This window comes from Talpa occidentalis, unplaced genomic scaffold (genome assembly GCF_014898055.3).
Source record: "Talpa occidentalis isolate TD23 unplaced genomic scaffold, MPIMG_talOcc4v2.1 talOcc4.3, whole genome shotgun sequence".
Classification (NCBI taxonomy): domain Eukaryota; kingdom Metazoa; phylum Chordata; class Mammalia; order Eulipotyphla; family Talpidae; genus Talpa; species Talpa occidentalis.
Window position 1 is genome coordinate 90,561,999 of NW_023603184.1, and position 26,348 is coordinate 90,588,346.

Sequence of the window (26,348 nt, forward strand, 5' to 3'; positions counted from 1 at the left end):
GAATACAAGTATCTTTGACAGAATTCTGATAGAATAAAGTGAGCATTCTAAGTGCTTCTGAGAGTTCAGAAGGAAATGTGGAACACATTAGGAACAGAAGAAAGGTGATTCATGTCCTGTAGTGGCAGAAACCCTGGCTAAATCGTGTCCTACAGTTGTATGGATGGCAGAGTTTTTAAATTATAAACTTGGATATATAGCAAAGGAAAATTTCAGGCAAAGTGTTGAAAGTGTGCCCTGGAATCTTCTTTCTGTTCATAGTAAAATATGAGAAGAGAGAAATTTAAGAAATTTAAGAAAAATATTCATTAATTTGTTATAGTAGCCACAAGAAAGTAACAGAGGCCAGCAATAAAGTCAGGAATCTCATATAATTCAGATTTGCCGATGCTGGATTTTTGGTATAGAATCAGATAAGTTTAAGCTGCTTATGAGTTTATGTTAACATTAGATGCTTGATCACTAAATCAAGATACCTGTTCAAAATGTGTTATTTTGATATTACATCACTTGAAGATTCAGGGCATGCTGCTACCTACCCTCCATTTATTTTTTTTTAAATAAGCCAGAAATGACAAAGAGAATAAAGCAACTTTATCCTAGAGAGTTCAAATTCCCAATTGGCTTGTTCACAACATGTGGATCATTCTTTGTAATTTAGTTTGTTTCCTTTTTAAGACACAAATTCTCAGACCTTATTCAAAATTTATTTCTTGGGGCTAAGGACTAGATACATATTTTTCCAGTGTGACATGAGTTATTATAATGACCAACCATCTTAGAGAACTACTGAAATTATAAACCACAGGTGGATTTACCTACCATTTCTTAAATACCTCCTATGTGTTAGATATATATTGAGTTTTACATACTACTTGCATTTAATCTTATAAAAAGTAGATTCTTAATCTCTGCTTTGCATTTGGCAGTTGATGTTTGAAGAAGTACAATTTGTCCAAGCCTACCGGTAATTAGGGGAAATAATGGCTGACCACATATCTATCAGATTCCCAAACTCATACTCTTAATACAGAAAAGCCAACATAGTACAGTAAAATGAAAACAGTTTGTTCACATTTCCACACACATCCTTTCTAGATGAATGATATTGGGTAATTCATTTAATTTCTCAAGTTTCAGTTTGTTCTAGTCAAAAAACATATAATAATAAAGGGCCTCCCTGGTGGCACAGGGTTTAAGATGCAAGCTATGAAGCTAGCTGCAGTGACTACAGCATGAGTTCAATCCCCGGTCAGGGAGCTACCCACATGGCATGGCAGACCTCTCCTGGCTTGCCTGCTGCTCTCCTCAACAGTGTATTTCAGTCAATCTGCCTGTTCTGTTCCCCACTCTGTCTCTGGTGAATCCTCTCACCACCCCCCCACAACTCTGGCCTGTACCCCAGTTCTTGTATACATAAATAAATAAATCTTTAAATATAATATAATAATACATATCTCAAGCAGATTCCATAAAAATTGAATTTAATTATGTACAAAATAGTATTTTCCCAATTGTAAAACAGCATGCAAATGTATTGTACTATGGTTTTCACTCTTATCTATTTCTTATTTACAGAGTAAGAAAAGGGTAGCTATGTTATCTGGCAGAAGCATCTGCTCCCACAAATGCCACATCTACTGCCAGCTGTCTTTCTTCTGGTGAACTTATGACTTCCTGAATGGTTATTTCTGGAGCCACATTGGACTAGAATTTAAGTCCCAACTCTGTCATTTACTAACATTATAATCATGGGCTAATCTCTCCATAATTTTAATTATTCATCTATAAAAATGGAAGTAGATGCTTCTCTTTTTAGATTTTAGGTTCAAATTGAAATAAGACAAACTGGCTATAATATTTAGTTGTGATCATCATAATTTAGTTATTACTGACAGTAGCTGTGTTAGAAAGATGGCAAATTCTCTTTGTGAGGGTCCACTGGGCACCATCTTGGGCACAGTAACACAGGCAGGACAGGGCAGAATGCCAGCAGGGAGGCAGTACACACTGCAGGGCATGGAAATACACCAAAACCAATTACAATCCACCTGAATACCAGCTCCCATGATACCCTGTTCTCATTTCTATGCCAGCAAAATGATTTCAACTATGGCTACTCCTCAACAGAGAATCTCCACAAGGAACCCCTAAAAAGAGAAGCTGAAGAGTTTAACTATTTGGCATAAATAATGCCATAAATACATTCACATGCAGAATATTTCCTTTGGCATTTGGCAGAGGATCAGTTGGAAGGGCAATCATAAACTAGTTGGTAACATTAAATAAGTCAGAATGTTCTCTTGTGGCATATAATCTAATTAGGATAAGTAACAGCTACCATTTGGTGAATTCCTATGTCAGGAACTGTGCTAGACACATTATGAGAATTCTCACTAGGCAGAAAATGTCTACTGAATAAGAACCATTACCTCATTTTTTTTTAAAGATTTATTTATTTATACAAGCACTGGGTACAGTCAGAAGTCGGGAGGGTAAGAGAAATCACTAGAGCCAGAGCGGAGAGCAGAACAGGCAGACAGACAAAGTACACTGCTGAGGGGAGCAGCGGGCGGCAGGAGAGGTCTGCGCGCCATGTGGGACCCTCGCCCGGCGACCGGGGATTGAACTGGCGCTGCAGAGGCTGCGGGCAGCTTCGCAACCGAGCGCTCAACCGCTGTGCCACCAGGGAGGCCCCCATTACCTCATTTTACAAATGAGGAAACTGAAGTACAGAGAGGTTAAATAAGTTATCAATGGATAAAAATCTGGAAAGTATTATTGGTGGGACTTGATATAGTGTTTAAACACTTATTTAGAAAAGCATAACCTTTCCACTATAACATGACTCTTCCACAGGAATTCCTTACCTTGCATTACTAGTCCTTTTCTAGCAACTACTGTTATTAACTATTCTTCCTCTGCTCTTTTATTTTGCTTATACCTTTCCCCAAGAGAAAGTACATGATAAAATCACTAAGGTCAGTAGGTAGAGAAATATAAACAGATAGATAAGATAAATAGATAATAGTTAGATGGATAGATAGATGGACAAATGGCTGAATGGGCACCTAGAAATATGCTGGGAGACAGAGACGTGACTGATGGGTAGACAGCCAGCTAGATGTAGGCAGAGTGTGAGTACACGTGTATATACACACAATCATTCTGTGACTTTTGAAACCATCTTGTGGATCTCATTAGCACATCACTCATGGTCTTCTGTGTCCTGGCCCAGGTGTGCAGAACAGCTAGTCCACAATAGCCTCCCAACCACCAGTGTCATCATGTGCTTTGTGGATGAGGTATGGTCGACTCTCCTCAGGTCTGTTCACAGTGTACTTAATCGTTCTCCTCCACACCTCATAAAGGAGATTCTGCTGGTGGATGACTTCAGTACCAAAGGTAAGAAAACCCCTCTGGACAAAGTTTGAGAGAGACAGTAGCAGTTTGGGTAGATAGTAAAATCATTTGGTAATTTGATAAAACATAAACATTTACAAATGCCAAATCATTATTTCATGTGGTGCCTTCAAGGCATAAATCCTAGAATCTATGGGTACAGAAAGTCATATCTGCCTACCAGTTGGCTGCTTCAGACTTCTCTGTGACTTCTATACCACACAGGAATTACAATCTTGGGAGAGTGGCGCTTTGAAGTCTCAGAGACCAGATGTTCTGTACCATTGCACGATCTTTTTATTAAATCTAAAAAGCAAATACACCACAATTAATAGGATGCTTTTCTTACTGGTAATAATCAGAATTAGAGTTAGACTCTATGGAAAACAAGGAAACAGAAGGCCTATAGCTTCTTCCTCACCAGCAAAATGTTTAATTAAGTGCTGAGAAGATAAATTGCCAGTAGGACTAAAGAGATGAGGTTCTAACAGAGTTCAAATCCATCATGTCTTTATATTTGCTGTTATTTATTACACTGAGAAATCTCTCTCTTTGGATTGTCAAATAACTTTTGCATGTACGTGGTCCCAAGATCACTGAGGTTCCTGACCACTGCAATTATAAATTCTCCCAAATACAAATCACTTCAGAAAATTTTAGAAAACAACCAAGAGCCAGCAACCTTACTATAACAGCTTAGCCTCAATCATGACCACAATGATGTGAGTCAGTTTCCTAGGTCTCAGAGTTCCTACCAGAATCACACTGAACTCTAGGAGCTATGAGATGCCTGTCAAGTAGACCGTCTCTTTGTTAATGGTAGAGCTAGATTTTGTGGGACCTGAAGTTTATATGATTTCAGGAAAATCTTTTAGAAGAAAAACACAGAATTATTGGGAAAGTGAACCATGTTAAGTATTCCTGAAAGCAATTCCTACCTGGGTTCTCTGCCTGTATTTGATGGCACATAGAAATGACTGCAAGTCATATAAACGTACTCCAAAAAAACTTTCAACAACATTCCTTCAGCTGGAGCCCCTTGACCATCCAAGAGCAGAAGGGAGGTATGGAAGTATTATAGCGGGGATGTTAGAGTAGGAAGTCACAGTGGGCTTAAACTATTGCAGCTGCAATAACTTTGTTTTGCAAAATTTTCAATTTGTGCACAATGCTTAGCCTCTTCCTTGGGAAGGGTCCTTTGGGGAAAGTTGTGCAGAAGCCTGAGGTTTCTTTCTTTCCAGGTCAAGTTGCCCTGTTGCCCTGTCCTGACAAATACTCAGAAAAGGAAGTCTCTCTTCTGTGTAACTTGGCAACACTGAAAAGAAGGATTTGGGATCTAAGGAAATAGTCAGTTGAGAGTATTGGACCCAGACAAAAATCCATACAAGAAAATAACATCAAGGAAAAAATCCTGGCCAAAGAATACCATTTAGCGACTATAGTAAATGTCATCGCTTTTGGAATTTGATTAGTGAAGAGGTGCTGATTCTGGAATCATCCAAATCTAGCTAACTGAAGTGTTTCTTTATCTTTACTCTGATATAGACTACTTAAAAGATAAGTTGGATAAATACATGTCTCAGTTTCCAAAAGTTCGGATTCTTCACCTCAAAGAAAGACATGGATTAATAAGAGCCAGAATGGCAGGAGCAGAGAGAGCAACAGGTAAGAAGCTGCTATCATTTTCCCTTGACTGCTTTTCTGCTTAATTTTTTTTTGTATAGCAAATTTGAAATAATAGTTCAATGAATATCCATATATTCATCATTTAATTCCACTCATTTCTAACCTTTTGTGATATGTACAAACATATATTTATATGCACACACTTTCGCCCCTTACATGTTTGAAAAGATATTTACAGTCAACATAACACTTAACCCTTAACTACCTCAGTAGACATATTTATAGAGACATTCTCTTATATAAGCACAACTTTCACATATAAATATCACCTAATAATATATGCTCTTTTCAAATGTCTTCATTGCTCACAAATGTTTTTTTTTATAACTGCTTCTTTCTTTTTAAATTTTAGATACAATTAAATTCATGCACTGCATTTGGCCATCTGGTCTTCTTAGTCTCTCAATCTAGAACAGTCTATTCCATACACTTTGTTTACACACCACTAAATTTTTGAAGAGTTCAGGTCACTTTTTGCATATACAATCAATCACACTCTGAAATTTTTTCAGTGTTTTCTCTCGTTACATGAGGAATAAATGGTTTTGGCATGAAAACTATATAGGATTCTATTACATCAGTAATAGGAATTATGTAGCTATTGCTTCAGATAACAAGGCATATGATTTCAGGTTGTCCCACTGGTGGTGATACAATTTTTGAGAACTTGGTTAGGATGTTGTCAGCTAGATCTTTTCTTTTGGTGTAAGAATTGATTTGTGGTGGGACCTCCCTGGTGGCGCAAGGGGTTAAGATGCAACCTATGATGCTACCCGCAACCACTGCAGCACGAGTTTGATCCCCTGGCCAGGGGGCTACACACATGGCACAGCAGACCTCTCCTGACTCGCCCACTGCCCCCCTCAGCAGTGTATTTCGCTTGATCTGTCTGTTCTGTTCCCCTCTGTCTCTTGTGGATCCTCTCACCCCTCGCACCTCTAGCCTGTACCCCCATTCTTATGTGCATAAATAAATAAAGCTTTTAAAAAAATTGATTTGTGGGGTGATTCCTTGACTCACACAAATATCCTATTTTCCTCACTTTTTTTTTCAATGGCTTATGCATTCATTGATGATTTTTGCTTGAATCAATTATTACACTGAGGACTGCAATTTTTTTTTTTATTTTTATGTAGAAGAACTGGCTTATAGGCCAGAGGTATAGGGGGTATGGGTAGGTAAGAGGATCCACCAGAGACAGAGTGGGAAGCAGAACAGACAGATTTACTGAAATGCACTGCTAAGGAAAGAGGTCTGCTGTGCCATATATGGGTTAGCTCCCTAGCTGGGGATCAAACTCAGGCCGTAGTGTTGACAGTACTGAGATTTAACCCCCAGGCCACCAGGGAGGCCCACAAAAATGGTTTTGATTCTATCATTCCTCTTTCTTTTATTCACTTTTAAAGAAAAATTCTCATTCCCCCCCTCCCTCTCTTTCCTTTCTTCTTTCCTCTCATGCCCACATTATGTTAACTTTATGGCTTAAAAAAATTCAATGTGTATATTATCAGCATTATCTTTTTGCTACTCAAATGATTGCTAATTCGACCCTTCAAGCTTATATCTTTTTGACCTGGTATCATCAGTATTTGAGGGCTTCAGAAGTTTTAAATTCTCTTTTCTCATACCTTTGTCTATCTTGGTATATCCCTTTGTCTTCCCAAAGAGCAATATGTCTTCATCATCTTCTTTTAGCATGTGGGTATTGGAGGTGAGTGGGAGGAGGCAAATTTTTTCTATCCATGAGATTCTAAAATTGACATTAAATAATTTGGTTCACTTTAACATCCTTCTATGAAAGGACCTGTATCCTATAATAATAGCTGGCCTTCTATACCAGGTATCATTCTAAGCACTTGCTATTCTAACAGATTTATTCTAACCTCGCAATAAATCTATGACGTAGGTATAGTCATTTTCCCGTTTTACAGATGCGAGGCACTGTGATGTTATGATTTGACTACATTCTACCAGCCAGCAAGTAGAGCCAGGTAGAGCCAGGATCAGCACTCAAAACCCCTGACTCCAGAATCTGCATACGTATCTACTATATTTTGCTACCTCCAGACAGTGAGCCACTACTCTCTCCCTGTAAGCCATGGCATCGTAGACCTCCACCAGGTTGCATTCAAACATGTTCTGATGGTGAATTACCGTCTCACTCAAGTTTTACTTCCTAGTAAATAGGTCCCAAATGTGGAGCCCTTCTTAGCCCACTGGCCTGCTAACAACTTTCTTCTCTTCCTAATGGAAATATAAAATTGACAACAAATGACACATTAAAACAGGCAATGAGGTGACAGCTAAAATTCTTAAGGGCCTCCCCGGTGGCACAGGGGTTAAAGTCTCAATGCTATCAAGCCATCACCAGCCACAGCAACATGAGTTCTATCCCCAAACAGGGATCTAACCCACATGACCCAGCAGACCTCTCAGTCTCTCCCACTGCTTCCCTCAGCAGTGTATTTCAGTAGATCTGCTTGTTCTTCTCCCCGCTCTGTCTCTGGTGAATCATCTCACCCCCTGAACCTCTGGCCTGCACCCCAGTTCTTGTATCATAAATAAATAAAAAAAATCTTCAAAATAAATCCTTCTTAAAAATGAGTAACATTCTTAAATGTCAGGCTGTATTTGGAAAAATGAAACAAATTTCATTGTTTGATTACCCTTAGAAAGTAATTATCTACAAAATATGCAAAAAGTAGAACAGTCATGAAACAGTCCAATTATGTAACTTTGGAGCTGAGATCTGGGTGAAGAGCACTACCAGGAACTGGAAAAAGTGCAAATGTCCTAATACAGAAACATGCTCTGCATATTCACGTTAAAGAAAGAAGCTTATCATGACTCCCTGGTGGTGCAAGGAGTTAAGACACAACCTATGAAGCTGTCCACAGCCACTGCAGCACGAGTTCGATCCCTGGCCAGGAAGCTACCCACATGGCACAGCAGACCTCTCCTGCCTCACCTGCTGCTCCCCTCAGCAGTGTATTTCAGTCAGTCTGCCTGTTCTGTTCCCCACTCTGTCTCTGGTGAATCCTCTCACCCCCCACACCTCTGGCCTGTACCCCAGTTCTTGTATGCATAAATAAATAAACCTTTTAAAAGAAAGAAAGAAGGAAGGAAGGAAGGAAGGAAGGAAGGAAGGAAGGAAGGAAGGAAGGAAGGAAGGAAGGAAGGAAGGAAGGAAGGAAGGAAGGAAGGAAGGAAGGAAGGAAGGAAGGAAGGAAGGAAGGAAGGAAGGAAGGAAAGAAAGAAAAAAAGAAGCTTATCATGAATTTTAGGTGCTGACCATAGAGAGCTAATGGATTCATTTGGGGAGAAAGTGAATTGTAGGCTTTTGTAAACTTTTATGCATCATTTAAGGAGTGTTAAGTCCATTCTTGGTATATTGTAAAGCCAATCAAGGACATAAAAAAAAGAAGAGTAAAGTTGCTTGATTTATATTTTTAAAACTCATTGTGGCCATTTCCTACTCCTCAACATAGAGGAGAGGCTCATGAGCCCCTGGAGTTGAGGAGTCCCTGAAATCAGAGATCATCTAAGATACCAGGGTAGAAACTTTCTCGAGAATACATTAACCAAATAAATCGACGATAAGAATCTGAATCTAGAATATGACCTGCCTTGACAGCTACTGTTCCCAAAGGATTTACTCATTAGGATTCAGAGAAAAGGAGACAGAAACCACAGGCGAGGATGATACTGGAGATCCAAGGACACACAGAAACAGAAATAAAGGATCGGGGATGTTATCAGGCTCTCTGAAACTCTGAGAATCTTTTATGAAGGCAAAATAGTAACTATCTGACCACCAGCAATGTGTACTACACTTTCTATTTCCAGGGTATGAGAGGCTTTCATCTGAACCTGATTCAGGCCCAAAAAAAAAAAAAAAAAAAAATATATCAGGTCTAATCAGTTATCAGGAATGAGGAGTTAGGGAGACTAAACAAGATTTCAACATATGAAGGACAGGCCACAGTCAATGAATTTCTAGGAAAAGTACCTCATATGAAGGTAAAAAAAAAGTAAAGAGATGGAGTGAGTGAGGTACAAGGGACAAGTCAACCACCGATATGTTGTGCCAGTATTCAATGCGATCCAGGGAGTTACCGCCTTGCCTAAAGGAGCCTGCAGTCAGGCAGGGTCAATGGGACTCTCTGCAGAGTCAAAATAAAGACCAGGGTCTCCTTTCTCTCAATACCATGGCATTTGGAAAAAAAAAAAAAAAAAAACAAGACATTTCTGAGAACATTCCAAAGAATCATTGGGCTAATTTTAAATCTGTGGATAAGGGACATCTGTATTCTGGCCAAATTTGAAGTCTCCTGAAAAGCAATAGTACTTCCATAAATTTCTACAGCAAACAAAACATTAGCATCACTTATAAATCATCACCTAAAATTAAATGATGAGCCACGTACATATCCCTCAAGGAACCCTAAATACAATAGACCAGCACTAATTGGTACTGGCAGCAATACCTCCAGCTAGTCAGTTAAATATAAGTAGAGGTCCATGGAGCCAAAGCCATCTGGCACACTGAGCAGCTCTAGGTTGGCCAATACGTATATACGTATGTACATACATACATACATACATACATACACATACACACATGTGCATTACAGTGAAACTCATCTACAAACCATTCAGCATCGCTTGGGTATATTCTCAGGAAGCAAGAAAACCTGCCAGGAGGCCATCAGAATTGGGTTAATTATGCTGATCTTTAGCTAAAGCACTCACTGAAAAACAGAAATAATATGAATTACTCATTAAGAACATGGGTATTCTACAGATCTTAGAACTAGCCCCCCAAGGTAAAAGCTCAAAGAGGCCATGTATCTTATCTGCTGTGACTAGGAGAAGCAAACTTTGAATGGACAGCTCTATGTAATTTCAATCCTAAATTCACTTCTCCTGATCTCCAAGCCTCTCAGGGTCAGGAATAGCATGTGAACTGTCCACAAACAATATCCACTACAAGTAGAAATCCCGCCCAGAGTCCAATACACAGACAGTTCCCCTTCTGAATCCTAAAATCTTACCTTAAGACCAAATGTCTGAAAGTGGAGCAATGACATTTATACATAGGTGAATTCTCTTCTCTGCAAAAACAAAACTATATAAAATTTCAGCCTAAGTTTAGGGCAGGTATTGTTTCCCTTGGGTCCCAGAGACAAATGAATAACTTTATGAGGATCTGAGTCCGGTCAGAAGTGAATACAGGTTTGGGGACCCATCATACTATCACTGGGAACCAAAGATCCAGATACCTCTGATTTATTAAAAGATTGTTATAGGGACAGAGACAAGAAGACTAATAACAAGTGTGCTCTAAACTTTGGATGTAAATAGCCCTGGACAAGGCATGGTAAGAGAAAGGAGACTACCTTTTTCATATTCTACAACATTAGCCAAGTGAGAGCACTGCAGATCATGCTTACATATTATATACACCTAGGTAACCCCTGTGACCTTCTCACAACAGTAAGAAGGCTGCACAAAAGGAAACCCATAGGACTCCCTGAGCATGACCAGGAGATGTAACTGTTATCTCCAAGAGCAGGGGATTTAAAGTAAGAGGAGTGGGGACTCCCCGGTGGCGCAGCGGTTGAGCGCTGGGTTGCGAAGCTGCCTGCAGCCTCTGCAGCGCTGTTTCGATTCCCGGCTGCTCCCCGGCCGCTCCCCGGCCACCGGAGGAGGGTCCCACATGGTGCGCAGACCTCTCCTGCCGCCCGCTGCTCCCCTCAGCAGTGTGCTTCGGTCCTTCTGCCTGTTCTGCTCCCCGCTCTGGCTCTGGTGAATTCTCTCACCCTCCCGCGCTTATGACTGTACCCAGTGCTTAAATAAATAAATAAATAAATAAATAAATCTTTAAAAAAAATAAAATAAAGTAAATAAATAAACAAATAAACAAATAAATAAATCTTTTTAAAAAAAAAATAAAGTAAGAGGAGTTGGGGGCATGGATAGGATTTCTGCATAGTCCAATCTAGTATCTAAAGAGATATCTCAAGAATATTCCCATCAAAAGCGTGACTAAGTTCGGCCCCTTTACTTCTAAGCAAAAGATCCATTTGTTGATCAAGGTAATTAATAAGATAATAAATTACAAGGCCTCCCCGGTGGCGCAGCGGTTGAGTGCTGGGTTGCGAAGCTGCCCGCAGCCTCTGCAACGCCGGTTCGATCCCCGGCTGCTCCCCGGCCACCGGAGGGGGGTCCCACATGGCGCGCAGACCTCTCCTACCGCCCGCTGTTCCCCTCAGCAGTGTACTTCGGTCCTTCTGCCTGCTCTGCTCCCCACTCTGGCTCTGGTGAATTCTCTCACCCTCCCGCGCTTCTGACTGTACCCAGTGCATGTATAAATAAATAAATAAATATTAAAAAGATAATAAATTACATAATAATTAATTGAATTCTACAGATTCCAGTGGATAATGATCTATCACCCAGATATCTATTTTCACCTTGTTCCTTGCCTGCTGCTGTCTTCCTTTATTTTAAGGCTTCTTATAATCAAAGCTTTGCCTCTCTCTGGCATTTTTTAGGAAATAGGCAACGGAATGAACTGTTTCTTGCAACCTTGGAAAATTTATCTAAGTTGTTTATTCTCAATTTCCTTATCTCTTAAGTGGGAAAAACAATTAGGCCTGTACTTCAGATTTGCTGTTAGAATTAAATAAGACATCTATGTAGAATGCTAAGAATGGTGTCTATGCTCTTAAGCACTTAAAACACTTAAGCACTTAAAGATGATAACTTAAAAGCTGTAGCATCTTTTAAGGCTTGTCAAGAGTTCAGGGGAGGGCCTCCCCGGTGGCACAGCAGTTGGGTGCTGGGTTGCGAGGCTGTCCACAGCCTCTACAGTGCTGGTTTGACCCCCGGCCACTGGGCAAGGGTCCCACATGGCGTGCAGACCTCTCCTGCCATGCCCGCTGCTCCCCTCAGCCGTGTATTTCATCGGTCTGTTCTGTTCCCCGTTCTGGCTCTGGTGAATTCTCTCACCCTCCCACACTTCTGACTGTACCCAGTGCTTGCATAAATAAATAAATAAATCTTTAAAAAAAAAAAAAAAAAAGAAGAGTTCAGGGGAGCATCCAGGCCCTGGAGTAGTCAATTAAAACAATAAGCCAAGATGAAACTGTCAAGTCTTTCGTCACTATAATAATATAAATAAGAAGCTGAGCAGAACAAAACACTGGCTCCCCAGTGTTTCATTTTTTCCCCAGGGAATGGCACTGGACTTGCTGGTCAGAAGATAGGAGGCTCATCTGATGGCACATAAGGAGCCCAAAAGAAAAGACTCCTATTTTATGACCAGGAGTGTGAGAGAGAGGAGGAAGGACGAGGTGTGGAAAAATACTGACTCAGGGCAGAGAAACTGTTTTCAAGATCCACCCACATCCCATAAGATGAGACAGAGAGGCGTTGGCCTGAGAGAGGCCTCCAAATGAGGAGCCTGGGTTAGGAAGGCAGTTATGAGTAAGGGCAAGTCCCGATGAGGGGGCAGAGGTCCTAAGCCTTTGCTGTAACTCCTTTCAGAGGGTTCAAGTAGGAAAGCCATTCTCCCTCATGAGACCTGCCAGGTAAGGCATTTGTAATTGTCTACAGTTGGGCCTGAGGGAGGATACGTGGGATATTTGGTCAGGGGCCAGATTCCTCAGGTCATTATTAATCACACACATGCATGCACATGTGTGCATGTATAAACACGCACATATACAATCCACTTGTTTAAATCATTTGGAAAAGCATGCATAGATGCCACTGAGATTTTTACTGCCCAGAGTATTACTTCACATAACTAGTATGGAAAAAAAGTTCTTAATAGCCTGGTTTCAAGTTTTTTTCTTCTTTTTTTCTCTCCTCTAACACTTTGGTTTATTATGATGAAATATACATAACATAAAATGTACCATCTTGGCCATTTTTTTAAATATACAGTTCAGTTGGGTGAAGTATATTCACACTGCTGTGTAATCAAATTCCTAAACTTTTTCATTTTGCAAAACTAAAACTATACCACTTACTTAATACCACCTTTCTCATCTCCTCCCCTGTAACTCCTTCACATTGCCTTCTCATCTTTCTTGTTTTTAATTTTTTTCATCCCTATTATGTACAATGATTTTCCTCTTCATCATTCCTAAGGCCAAACTTGTCATCTCAAACTCCTCCCAGTATTCTGCAAAACAGAGTCCCAATCCTCTACCCTCAGAGTTGAGGGGACCCATTCTCCCTAAAAAAGATCATAAACAATCACCTTTATCACTAAGCATTGGCTTCAGAGTCCTGCTGTCCATCCTAAATGATGTGTCAAACATAAATGCTATAGCCCCAGAGGACTGCTGGAAAAAAATTCCCTTCCTGTCATTATAGAATAAAATTATAGGGACCAAGAATAAAATGAGAAGAAAAGACTACAGCTTTTACAACCACCTTTCTGAAGCAATCTATAAGATCACTGAATACGAAGTATACACATTCATTATATACCATTATTTACTTATTTATTTTTTTGTCTCTCTAGGTGACGTGCTGACATTCTTAGATTCTCATGTGGAATGTAATGTTGGTTGGTTGGAACCTCTTCTGGAAAGGGTTTATTTAAATAGAAAAAAAGTAGCCTGTCCAGTAATTGAAGTCATCAATGATAAAGACATGAGGTAATATTGTCATATTCTACAAGCTATTTCTAAGTGCATCTTTAACCAGCAGCAGAAGAAAGCACTGGTCATACTCCTACTATGGAAATTTTTACAAATCTAGTAATAGATATCTTAAGAACAGAGCAGATCAAACTAATAACTGATTATCACAAATTCAAAATACCTTAATACCAATAAACCTATAAATCCCGAATTCTAGTAAGTCTTCATATTCATTGTCCAGTACTTTCCCCCTTTATATTCAGCTAAACCCAAAAAAATTTATTTTCCTAAAGTTCAGTTATTTTCATAGGAAATAAATACGTGTGTATATATATACCTAAGTTTTTTTTTCCTCAAAAATAATTTTATTTGGGTGCGAAGCTGCCCGCGGCCTCTGCGGCGCCGGTTCGATAGGATCCCACATGGTGCGCAGAAAGCAGTGTACTTCGGTCCTTCTGCCTGCTCTGCTCCCCGCTCTGGCTCTGGTGAATTCTCTCACCCTCCCGTGCTTCTGACTGTACCCAGTGCATGTATAAACAAAACAAACAAACAAACAAAATAAATAAATAAAACATGCCTCTATAAAAAATAAAAAAAAAAAAAAAAAAAAATAATTATTTTAATGTATAAAATTCTCAATAATGAACACTATTAAAAGAAAAGTAAGTGAAATGAAAATCCAGGTCCTAATGAAAATTGTATTTGTAATTTTTCTCAAAATGTCATTTAAATTTAGTGATGATCTAAAGTCATCTGCATAAGCATCTGCTTCATTCATTTGAACAAGACATTGTGTTGGATTGATGACGTGTATAATATAAAGATGTGTATGATCTCAGGTAGCACTGTTGGTTTTTTCCCCCCTGAATTAGCTACATGACAGTGGACAACTTTCAGAGGGGCATCTTTGTGTGGCCAATGAACTTTGCTTGGAGAACAATTCCTCCAGATGTTGTTGCAAAAAACAGAATTAAAGAAACTGATATAATAAGGTAAGTGTGTGAAATTTAAGGCTAGGAAGCAGTCATATATCTTTTTATAAAGTCACAGAAAGTAATTCCACAAAACAAAAATATCCCATCATTTTCTAAAACATCAATTATAGTTTTAGATAACAAAAAACAAATACAAGTTTCCTGAGAAATTTGTTTCTCACTACCAAATCTCAATTTTTGAATGGTCACTTGCACCCTATTCAGCCCTAAACCCAGAGAAGTTCATTAACATTATTCTGTTCTCTGGGATTTACAACCAAATAAACATAAGCTAGTTGAATGTGCTTCATAAATGCTATATAAACACACACAATATCAATGTATAATACACACAATATCAATGTCAACATGAGCAAAAATAAAAAGAGTTGTAAAAATAACAGGAAAATCATTACATAAACACTACTGTTAGGATTTTCCTTTAGAACCTAATCCTACTACTCCCATCAGAGTGGTGCCAAATTCTGTGAATGAACTGAGAAATGGACACAGCACCTGCATATAAATTAAAATTTGAGCTTTTAGTTGGAGAAGCTGGATTCAAGAGTATAACCTAAAGCCAAAATGGGGGCTTCCTAATACTACCCCGAGCATCTAGACCTGAGGGCAGGCATGTGGTCAGCATGCTGTGAATCAGGAGTCCTGAAGTTTTCCCTGTTAGACAGAAAACTTAAAACAGACACAAACCGGCAGGGCCCTAGAGAAAGCCTAAGCTGACTGTGCATGGCAGTACGTTTTCCTGGACCTTAGCCCTCAACAGATCACACTTCGCCCCTTCCCAGCGATGATGCCTTCAGATTTGACATTCTTAGTAGTGCAGCAGTACTATCATTTATTATGCATGATGCATTTAGCCCTCCCTGTAACCTGTAAAAAGGCCTTGAGTGTCTACATAACACTAGTTGGGAGATGGTACTCTTCCCCCTTTCAGAGATGAGGAAATTGAGACTCAAAAGAGTTAGGGTAATTTCTCCAGAATATACAACTAATAAAAGAATAAATTGAGATTCAAACTTAGATCTACCTGAATTTCACTCTCGTGCTCTAATCCTACATCTAAAGAAACTCTTTGCCTTGTTCAGACCTACATTTTGATGGTCAGTGTAGTGGTTGTGCTCAGATTATATTGAAGATGATGTTAGAAAAGCATGCATTCTGCATAGTCTAAAGAGGACATTTAGGATAAAAAGAGAATATGTACATACATGGTGGGGAGATGGAGTGGGGTTTGGGCAAGGACTTTACCCGAGATAGCTATATATTCTAAACACAAGGATGCTCTCCATATAAACCATTGCAGCTGGCTTAGCAGAGACCACCATGGCAAGTGATCACTATCTTGTCTAACAGCTGACTCAAATGTAGTTTCTGTTTTCCATGATCAATAACAGAAGCGAAGGATTCGAATCTCAACTCTGCTATTTGTTAGTCGTGTGAGATTAATCTCTTTGAGTCTGTTTCCTCATTAAGACTAATAGAAAAAGGGCCTCCCTGGTGGCACAGGTGGTTAAGTGCAGCGCTATGAAGCTATCCACAGCCTCTGCAGTGCCAGTTCGATCCCCGCTGGCCACAGAGATACCCACATCTTCTGGGTGGGGCAGACTTCTCCTGCCTTGCCTGCTGCTCCCCTCAGTAGTGCATTTTGGTCAGCCTGCCTGTTCTGTTCCCTGCTCTGTCTCAGGTGAATCCTCTCACCCTCCCACACATCTGGCCTGTACCCTAGTTCTTGTATAAAAATATATAAATCTTTTTTTAAAAAAAAAGACTAATAGAAATAGCTTCCTCTTTAAATGTTTTAAGAACTAAATAAAATATATAATATACTTTCAAAAGTGTCTGCTGCAAAACAGCAAAACACATCTGTCAATCAAGTTTATGTATCATTGAGATAGTCTAGTTCATGAGAAAGCATAGAATCAAACAACACCCCCTAAGCTTGAACCCCAGATGTACATCAATCTTGTCTGTGACCTTGGAAGTGTTTCTTTTTCTGTGTTGCCATTTCTCAGTAGTACATACTCACAGGATTTTTGTAAAGTATGAGTTATTACATATATTATACTTAGACTAGTGCCTGGTATTCCCTTAGCACTAAGTAAGTGTTATTAAAAATACCTCTGGAGGGGCCTCCCTGGTGGCGCAGCGGTTGAGCGCTGGGTTGCGAAGCTGCCCGCAGACTCTGCAGCGCTGGTTCGATTCCCGGCTGCTCCCCGGCCACCAGAGGAGGGTCCCACATGGTGCGCAGACCTCTCCTGCCGCCCGCTGCTCCCCTCAGCAGTGTACTTCGGGCCTTCTGCCTGCTCTGCTCCCTGCTCTGGCTCTGGTGAATTCTCTCACCCTCCCGCGCTTCTGACTGTACCCAGTGCATGTATAAACGAAACAAAAAAAAAAAAACGAACAAACAAATAAATAAATAAATAAATAAAAATAATAATACCTCTGGAGAATTTGTGTCAGAATCTCATGGACAAGTAAGAATTCTTGTTCTGGGCCCCATCTTTGCTAACCCTGAACAAGTTCTGCCATCATGAACCAGGGTGCTTTCAGTGACTCCACCCCAGTCCTTCCTGAGTTTTGTAGCTATGTTGAAATGCCTCCTTATTCCAACACAACACTATAAGAGACCAAGTCTGAAAGTTTAGCTCCCATGAGACAGAAGTTTTATAAAGAAATTTTTCTTTCTGTAGGTGTCCCGTCATGGCAGGAGGATTATTTTCCATTGACAAAAAATACTTTTTTGAACTTGGAACATATGATCCTGGTCTTGATGTTTGGGGTGGAGAAAATATGGAGCTCTCATTCAAGGTATTATTGCCAAATGCTTTTCAAATTCTCTTTACAATTAAAAGTGTATTATATTTGAGTTCATTTTACTATCCAGTGGTAAATAAATTAAAAATAATAAAACATTTTTAAAATTTAAAAAGGAATTGCTGGGTTGAATCAGTAAATTAATAATTTTGCTAATATAATCAGATATGTGACTGCCTTTGGAGGAAGTTTCATAGAAATTTTAGAGTCTGTGGATTAAGGTTTTCATATCCCAAATTGAATTTGGAGATACAATAATTCTTGTGAAATTTACTAGAGTTCCCTAACAGTTTACCACACCATTTCTTCATCTAAATATGGGAGAAATAACTTTCTGCCATTCAGCAAAAATGTTGTGCAATTCATACATGACAAAATAGCTACTGGAACTTTCTCTTTAATCTATTGGATGTAATGAAATTATTCAGTACCAGGCCATCCTGAAGAGGACTAGATAAAGAAGTGCAAAAAGTGCCACGGTGCAGTGACTTGGAACATGGGTATTACACAACCATTAATTAACATCTAGGAGAGCACAGCAACATCCACACTGGAGGACATCCAAACACCAACTGCTTCCCAAGGAGTGGGATGGTATTTATTTAAAAGAATATTACTTTGACCTCCTAAGAGTGGTTTTTAAATTGTACTCCATGAGCCATAATGGGGTTTCCCAAGAAGTGAGAAGAGGAAGTTGAAAAAAGGAAATTGATTTACTTTCCCCTGATTCAATCAAAGCAGGAACTCTTATCACATATTTTATACATTGGGGTTCCATACAAATTTTTTTGAAAAACAAATTGTAGGGTAACAAGGGAAAAAATATATTTTACTAATCTTTAATGTTCCACAGCAACGTAACTTTCTACTCAAAAAGATTTTAGAAGTTGAGAGGGCTACTTCCAATGGGGTGAATAGCACCAGGTGGTTTCTTGTCATTGTTAATTGTCCGTGAATTGTGAACATTCATTTGATAATTGATGCTTATCATTAAATTGTTTCAGGTGTGGATGTGTGGTGGTGAAATTGAAATCATTCCCTGCTCCAGAGTGGGCCACATATTTAGAAATGACAATCCATATTCCTTCCCCAAAGACCGGATGAAGACAGTGGAGCGGAACTTGGTGCGGGTTGCTGAGGTCTGGCTGGATGAGTACAAGGAGCTATTCTATGGCCATGGGGATCACCTCATTGACCAAGGACTAGATGTTGGAAACCTCACCCAACAACGGGAGCTTCGAAAGAAATTAAAGTGCAAAAGCTTCAGGTGGTACTTGGAAAATGTTTTTCCTGATATGAAGGCACCCATTGTGAGGGCAAGTGGTGTGGTAAGTTTAAGCAGTAATTTAAAATCCAATTCCATAAAAAAAAAAAAAAAAATGCAGAATCTCTTGAAAATGCTGAAGAAACAATGAATTATATATTATATATTAACAACAAATATAAGTGTAGATGAGACAAAGTATCACTGAAGGTTAAACACAGGTAAACTTGAGGAAGGCTTCCAAGTGGCCATGATCATTGATAACTCAGCAAACTGAATACCAGGAAGTATTTCAGAATTGGATTATAGGGTGATGAATGAAGTAGACTTGATCCCTTCCTTTGGAGATTAAAGTTGAGTAGGGGAGAAAGGTGGAAAAAAAGTAAAGTGTACATTAAAAATACAGTTTTCATTTGGGGAACTTGCCACAAGTGATGAATCCTTCTAAGTTTGAGTGCTCGATTCTCTTTGATGAAATATCTATGGCGAGGCCTGAAGGACAAGTGTCACCCAACCTCCAAAGATGAGAACACTAGACAGGAACTAGACAGGAGTTCTTTCAAGAACTGGAAAAAAGATGAATCTCTCTCTCTCTCTCTCTCTCTCTATTACTCTCTTCCTCCCCCCACCCCTTTGTCTCTCTCTGTCTCTGTCTCTTTCTCTGAATGGTAATGGAAGTTACTGAATAGGGTTAAGCAATGGGATCACATGACTTAGCTAGGGTTTTTAAGATTTCAAAGGCAAGATGAAAAATAACAGAAATTGTCAGACAATAGTGGAGAAAATCCAGGGCACAAAGTAGCATACCAAAAGAGAAGATGTCAAGCTAGATAGATAGATTGGTTAGGGTACAAAGCCAAGAAAAAAAAAAAAAATCAAGGAAGAGAAACTAGACAAAAGCCATTTCAAACCTAGCAGTGAGGCTTAAGTTCAAGAGGATGGCAGGACATGAAAACATATTTACCATAAAATGGTTTAGATATGGTTAGTCAAGCTTCGAACAAGCTCTTTTCTGTTATACATACTTTGAATCTCTTCTATTGTTTTGATTTTTAAATATTCCCAGAGTTGTCTCACTTTCTTTTAGAACTTCTTTGTTTTCAAGAGTTTCTCAGACTTGATCATCAGGAAGCCTGTTCTTTCAGACCAAGTATTTTTCATTCTTTCTAGAAAGTGTATTTACAAACCATCCATTCTCTCTCTAGCAAATCTCACAATAAGGACCTAGTGCTGTCATTCTCCTTAAGAATCAAGGGAAGTTCTGGAAGAACATGAGCAGAACCTCATCTGAAAAATTGTTGTTTTTATAAATTTCAACTGACAAGTATATGTTACTGTTTGTACGTAACATACTATACTATGAAATTGCCATCTTTATAGTTTAGAACAGCAGCTACTACAAGTGGTTCAAATGATATTGTATCTTAGGTTAACTCATAAGAAAAAAATGCCCTGGATTTATACATTGCTGAAATAATATATTTGTAAAATAAACTTACCATTTTAATTCTATTTCTTGAGTAGGAACAGAAATTAAAGAAAATCTCACCATAGTATTTTTTTCCCATCCTAACACAGAATCTCAGTAAGAGCATTACTAAATTTTAACCACCAGAGGGAACTAAAAAACTACCTTTTGCTGCCTCAGAGAAGTTAACTTTTAGTCCCTATAAAATTTTTGAACTTTACGAATGAAATAGCCCTCTGTAGATGCCTGAACTATAATGTATATCAAAGTTCAAAAAGTATTTTTGAAAATTATTTTAACAATTTGGCTCCTATTTTCTTCATTATTTAATACCATCCTTAGACAAATTTTTATAAAGATGTCACTTACTCTCCTCTGAAATAACCAGTCGGGAGCATTATTACCATTAAAAAAAAATGGGAATTCAGAGTAAGATTAGACCATTATTTGGGGTGACAATGTTGAAAATTCTGTGAAAATTAATTTCACAACTACTTTTTGTTACTTGCTCCACATTTTCACTTCTTTCATCCTACACATTTGGGAATTTAAATCCAGCCAAAGTTTATTTTTTAAAACATTAGACAAATAATTTCTTATTGAAAGAAAACTATTTGGAACTAATAAAAGAGGCTCACAATCATGTGTGTTTATATTAAATGGATAGCCCTATTGTTTAACAATTTGGCAATAAAATAGCAGAAATTTCTACCTTTTAAAATGAAGTTTAGGGCCTCCCTGGTGGTGCAGGCGTTTGAGCACAGCGCTGTGAAGCTGGCTGCAGCCTCTGCAGTATGGGTTTGATCACGGCTGGCTGGGGAGATTCTCTCATGGTGCGGCAGCCTCTCCTGTCTCGCCAGCTGCTCCCCTCAGCAGTGTATTTCAGTAGATCTGCCTGTTCTGTTCCCTGCTCTGTCTCTGGTGAATCCTCTCACCCTCCTGCACCTCTGGCCTGTACCCCAGTTCTTGTAAGAAAAATAAATAAATAAATAAATAAATAAATAAATAAATAAATAAATAAATGAATAAAGAGGCCTGTTTAAAAAAAAATATGAAGTTTACATACTGTCTGACTTTCTAAAAATGGTTTCGATAACATGATACAGTTCTTAAAAAATGAAAAATCAATTTTAAATACCATTCATAATGACAAAGAAAAACAATTCCTTGGTATTTCATGGATCATTTCCGTATGAAGAAAAGCGGTTTCTTCTGTAATTTCTGATAAGAGGAAGGGAAAACAACCTGGAGACGAAATGAGGGTGGGAAGACAAAGGACAAAAAAGTTTTCTTTCCTTCTAATGCCTTCTCTATTGTGAGAAATAAATACAAAGATATTAGTCAAACTGGGGATTCCCAAACATTGTCCTGGAGAAAGTTACTAGTTGTGCTGCCAAAAATAGGATTCAGTGGTCAAATATATCTGGCAAACACTCATGCTACATTCTTTCTCAGAGCAGCGGCTAAACATTAACATACTGAAGGTTTTCAGAAATTCTGAGTAGGACAACCTGTTCAGCTGTGTTGAAGGCAGTTTTCCAAACCCATTTGAAACAGTATTTTCTGTATAATCCACACATACAGAAATTTACATTTATTTATGTTAAGAGTCAATGATCAATTGGAGAAATATTTCCTTTCTTTAAACCCCAGGATTATTATTATTCATGCACTGCTATTAACTCTCTTCTCTGAAGTTCATGGAGGTTAATTCCTTCTGTGCACTCCAGCCACTTCATTTACTAATAGTGGACTTGTCGATTTACATTGTGAATAGAGCTTTCCTAAAGATTCTGATCTTCTAGAATTGTTTTAGTCATCATGTACCCCAAAAGTAACCAACCCGGTACGATCAATATTTTTAATGTTTCCATCTCTGTCCTGAAGGTTTGTGGGTGTTCCTTATCCAATGTAAGTAGTGTAAAATTTGCATCTCAAACACAAATGAAGGTTTATTTATTTATTTGTTCATTTACATAGAAGAACCGGGGTTTTAGGCCAGAGGTGTGGAAGGTGAGAGGATTCACCCAAGACAGTGGGGAGCAGAACAGGAGGATTTACTGAAATACATGGCTGAGGGGAGCAGCAGGCAAGATAGGAAAGGTCTGCTGCGCCATATGTGGGTGTATTAGCTCCCCGGCAATGGATCAAGCTCAGGCCATAGTGGTGATAGCACTGAGACTTAATTTTTAGGCCACCAGGGAGGACCCATATGGAGGTTTAAATAAGAGTTCACATTCCCGGGGCCTCCCCTGGTGGTGCCTCCATATTTGACCCTATAATTCCATTAAAAACCGGGCCTCCCCTAGTGGTGCAGCGGTTGAGTGCTGCTGCGAGGCTGCACGCAGCCTCTGCAGCGCTGGTTCATTCCCAGGCCCCGGCGAGGGTCCCACAAAAAAAAAAAAAAAAAAAAAAAAGACACCTGGGGTTCTTCCAGAAAGTGCCTTTATGCTTGGCTTGGTGTTAGCTTTCATGACTTTCCTGCAATGAATTGTAGCTTGTTTGAGTCATTAGGAAGATTTTGACAGGGAATCAGCTGGAATCTGCTGTTCAGTGAAGGACTCAACTCATCTATGTTTCAGTGCCTAAGCAGTCAAATAGCTTGGAGGGGACAGCCAGGGAACAGAGTCCATACTGTTGGTTTGATTAAATTACAAGTATGTGCACTGATTTTTTTTTTTAAAGATTGATTTATTTATTTATACAAGAACCGGAGTACAGGCCAGATGCGTGGGAGGGTAACAGGATTCACCAGAGACAGAGCGGGAACAGAACAGGCAGACTGACTGAAATACACTATGTGCATTGACTTTTAATATATGATTCTGACAAACTTGAGACAAGAAAATAAGTATGTTTCATGCCACCATTTGCTCCTTCCCTATTCAGTATGCCAGGCAAGGGTTAATTAAAAGCTTGTGTTTGTTGGCTCTGTGGCTGAATCACAGACTTAAATTGACAGATTGAAGCTGTACTTTAGCAAGATTACATTATGTCTCTGTTAGAGATAGCAACCAATAAAATCATATAGTGCTAAGTAATGCTAAGCTATTAACTATCTTTTAACCTTATTATAGTTCTATATTTTGTGTTCTCTGAATGTGTCTAAATGTCTTGTTCTACTTTTAAATATTTTTTTCTTAATGCATATTTTATATTTTGCTTCCTAGCTTATTAATGTGGCTTTGGGGAAATGCATTTCTGTTGACAACACTACAGCCATTCTGGAAAACTGTGACGGGGGCAGCCAGGTATGCTGAGATGGGTTTTCTCTCTCATCCAAGGGGATGATCGTTGGTGTAAGTGTGGGAAGTTGATAGTTGGTGCAATAAGTACAGGGTATGTTTACAATCATTACTTACATGAGAAATTCATTTTTGTCTATTGAAATAATTAATTTCTAAATGTCTATGTATTCATAAGACTGGTGACAAGAGAGTGCACCATTGAATATAAAGAAAGTGACTGCCTGAGTTAAGGTGTAGTAGTGAAGTAATCCCACCATGCACTCAGTTCTGGCTCTGTCATTTCCACAAATGTGTTAACTCCTCAAACTCCTTAACCTTTAGGTAAATGGCAGTGCTAATAGCGCCTACCACTAAAACTGGTATGAGGGTCAAATTAAGTGATACCTATGAAGTATGCAAGACAGGCTCTGACACTAGTTGCTCCAATAATAAAGATTAACGTGAAAAATAACACATTATATGTGAAGATAAAGTAATAAAGAACATAAAAACAGAACATATTTCTAAATGATTTCAGCAATTTTATTATCAATTCCCTTCTTTCTCTCTCTCTAGCCCCCACTATTCTCCTACATATTAAAGGAGTAATGCAAGTCACAAGCTCCATGGTATAAACTCCTACAGCTAAACCCTACCTGACTCAGAGCACAGTGGTAAAGGGATGGGGGAGGGAGTAGGGTCAGGATCAGAGCAGGGGCCCCAAAGCACTGGAGGTGAGCCAGGAGTGATGGCACCTCTCTCTCCAGCATACTTCCCTACCCATTCTCATTCTATGGGGACAGTCACTGGTTTGGATGCCAGATCTCACAGGTGCAGTGATGCACGAGTAGGAACTCGCCTCCTAAATTGCACATCACTCTTTGGTAGAGAAATTATTTTGTGATGATAATCTAGGCTGCCAAGACTGTTATTTGCTTTGATTTGAGATATTGCTTAATTTTCAAGAATGTCCTTATCTCTACCTCTTAATTCAAAGCTGTTTCTTGAAGAAAAGACATTTTTGTCATTTCTGTTGCTATAATTTAGCTGCCGATTGTAAACTTAAGGCTTAGGGAACTTCTTCTTAATTAGGAAAGAGAGGAGACAGAGGAAAGAGAAAAGTGTCAAAAATCAATGGAACAAGGGCCTCCCCGGTGGCACAGTGGTTGAGCGCTGGGTTGTGAAGCTGCCCGCAGCTTCTGCAGGGCCGGTTCGATCCCCGGCTGCTCCCTGGCCACCAGAGGAGGGTCCCACATGGCTCGCAGACCTCTCCTGCCACCCGCTGCTCCCCTCAGCAGTGTACTTCTGTCCTTCTACCTGCTCTGCTCCCCGTTCTGGCTCTGGTGAATTCTCTCACCCTCCCGTGCTTCTGACTGTACCCAGTGCTTGTATAAATAAATAAATAAAAATCTTAAAAAAAAAATCAAAGGAACAAAATACAGTACTTACTAACAATGCGAAGAGGAAATAAAATCATAAATTGTGAAACAAAACCACAATTAGTCCAAATTAAATTAAAGTATTAAAGAATGCAATTCTTGAAGATTCCCCATTGTATTGACTTTTGTGCCAGATTAACCAATGTATCTGAAAATCTGACTCTCCCAAGGGGATACTAAATGTATGAATTATGCAGCCCCTGCCCCCCACAATGCCTTGGTCCCTTTTTGCCTTGTTACTAATTATTAGTTTCTGTCTCCTGTGGTTTGTTTGAATGATAAAAAGTCCACAAGCATGGAGGAAGTTAACTTATTTTTGGCATAATTTACAAGACTTCATACCAAGCCAATGACTACAGCATTCATCCAAAAATCCTCAAAAAGGTGTAATAACCCAGGACAGAACCATCAGCTTTATCCTTCACCTTGCCTCAAGTCTGCTTAGCTACTATCTTTTCAACCAATTGAGATGTCCCTTTTCAAAGCAATAGCTCCTCTGGTAGCACATGAACTATTTGCATTGTGCCATATATCATGCTTCACAAATTTTAATGTGCACCAAATCACCTAGAGATTTTGGTACAGTGCAGATTCTGACTAACAATGAGGCTATGCTACATTTCCAATTAACTCCCAGATAATGCCAATGAAAATCCAGGGTCTAGGGCCTCCCCGGTGGCGCAGCGGTTGAGCGCTGGGTTGCGAAGCTGCCTGCAGCCTCTGCAGAGCCAGTTCGATCCCCGGCTGCAGCGCCGGTTCGATCCCCGGCTGCTCCCCGGCCACCAGAGAAGGGTCCCACGTGGCGCGCAGACCTCTCCTGTCGCCCGCTGCTCCCCTCAGCAGTGTACTTCGGTCCTTCTGCCTGCTCTGCTCCCCACTCTGGCTCTGGTGAACTCTCTCACCCTCCCAAGCTTCTGACTGTACCCAGTGCTTGTATAAATAAATAAAAATAAATCTTAAAAAAAAAAAAAAAGAAAATCCAGGGACTAGCCTTTGAGCCTTGAGGTCTAGCACAATCAAATCCTTGGTAACTTAAGTTAAATTGCAATTGTATTGCAAATGATTCATTGGGTAAAAGCACTTAGACAGATTTTACCAGCACTCCATTTTTTTTTAACATGTTTACATTAGCACTAAACAACAAATTTATCACAGTTCCAATGTCTAAAGTAAAATTGACCAGGGAGAGAGTACCAGATTTTAAACAACTGAAGAAATACTTTTAAGAATTGAAAACAGGATGCCATTGCCTAAACTGGTTATTTATTTTAGATACTGATTCTCCCAAACTTAGTTTCTCCAAAAGCAGGTCGAAAAGGGGGAAGTTAATACAGAAGAAATCTAGTGATTCCATGCGATAGCAACAACAACAAAAAAAAAGACCTTTAGTCTTTCT

The 26,348-nt window shown here is 39.3% G+C and overlaps 1 protein-coding gene and 1 long non-coding RNA gene across 8 annotated transcripts in view; one reads left to right on the forward strand and one right to left on the reverse strand.

Moving 5' to 3' along the window:
• The window catches only part of LOC119255848 (uncharacterized), a 428,764-nt gene that overhangs the window by 398,986 nt on the left and 3,430 nt on the right, over window positions 1-26,348 (reverse strand). For all 7 annotated transcript variants that reach the window (XR_008553572.1, XR_008553573.1, XR_008553569.1 and 4 more), the window contains exon 2: window positions 3,584-3,708. This is a non-coding gene — a long non-coding RNA (uncharacterized LOC119255848). The remainder of the gene's footprint in view (window positions 1-3,583; window positions 3,709-26,348) is intronic.
• Window positions 1-26,348, forward strand: part of GALNT5 (polypeptide N-acetylgalactosaminyltransferase 5) — a 50,192-nt gene that overhangs the window by 18,847 nt on the left and 4,997 nt on the right. Inside the window, exons 2-8 of the mRNA XM_037523358.1 lie at window positions 3,239-3,405; window positions 4,948-5,067; window positions 13,628-13,763; window positions 14,621-14,740; window positions 17,431-17,548; window positions 18,559-18,882; window positions 23,457-23,537. Coding sequence (XP_037379255.1) covers window positions 3,239-3,405; window positions 4,948-5,067; window positions 13,628-13,763; window positions 14,621-14,740; window positions 17,431-17,548; window positions 18,559-18,882; window positions 23,457-23,537 — 1,066 coding nt within the window. The remainder of the gene's footprint in view (window positions 1-3,238; window positions 3,406-4,947; window positions 5,068-13,627; window positions 13,764-14,620; window positions 14,741-17,430; window positions 17,549-18,558; window positions 18,883-23,456; window positions 23,538-26,348) is intronic.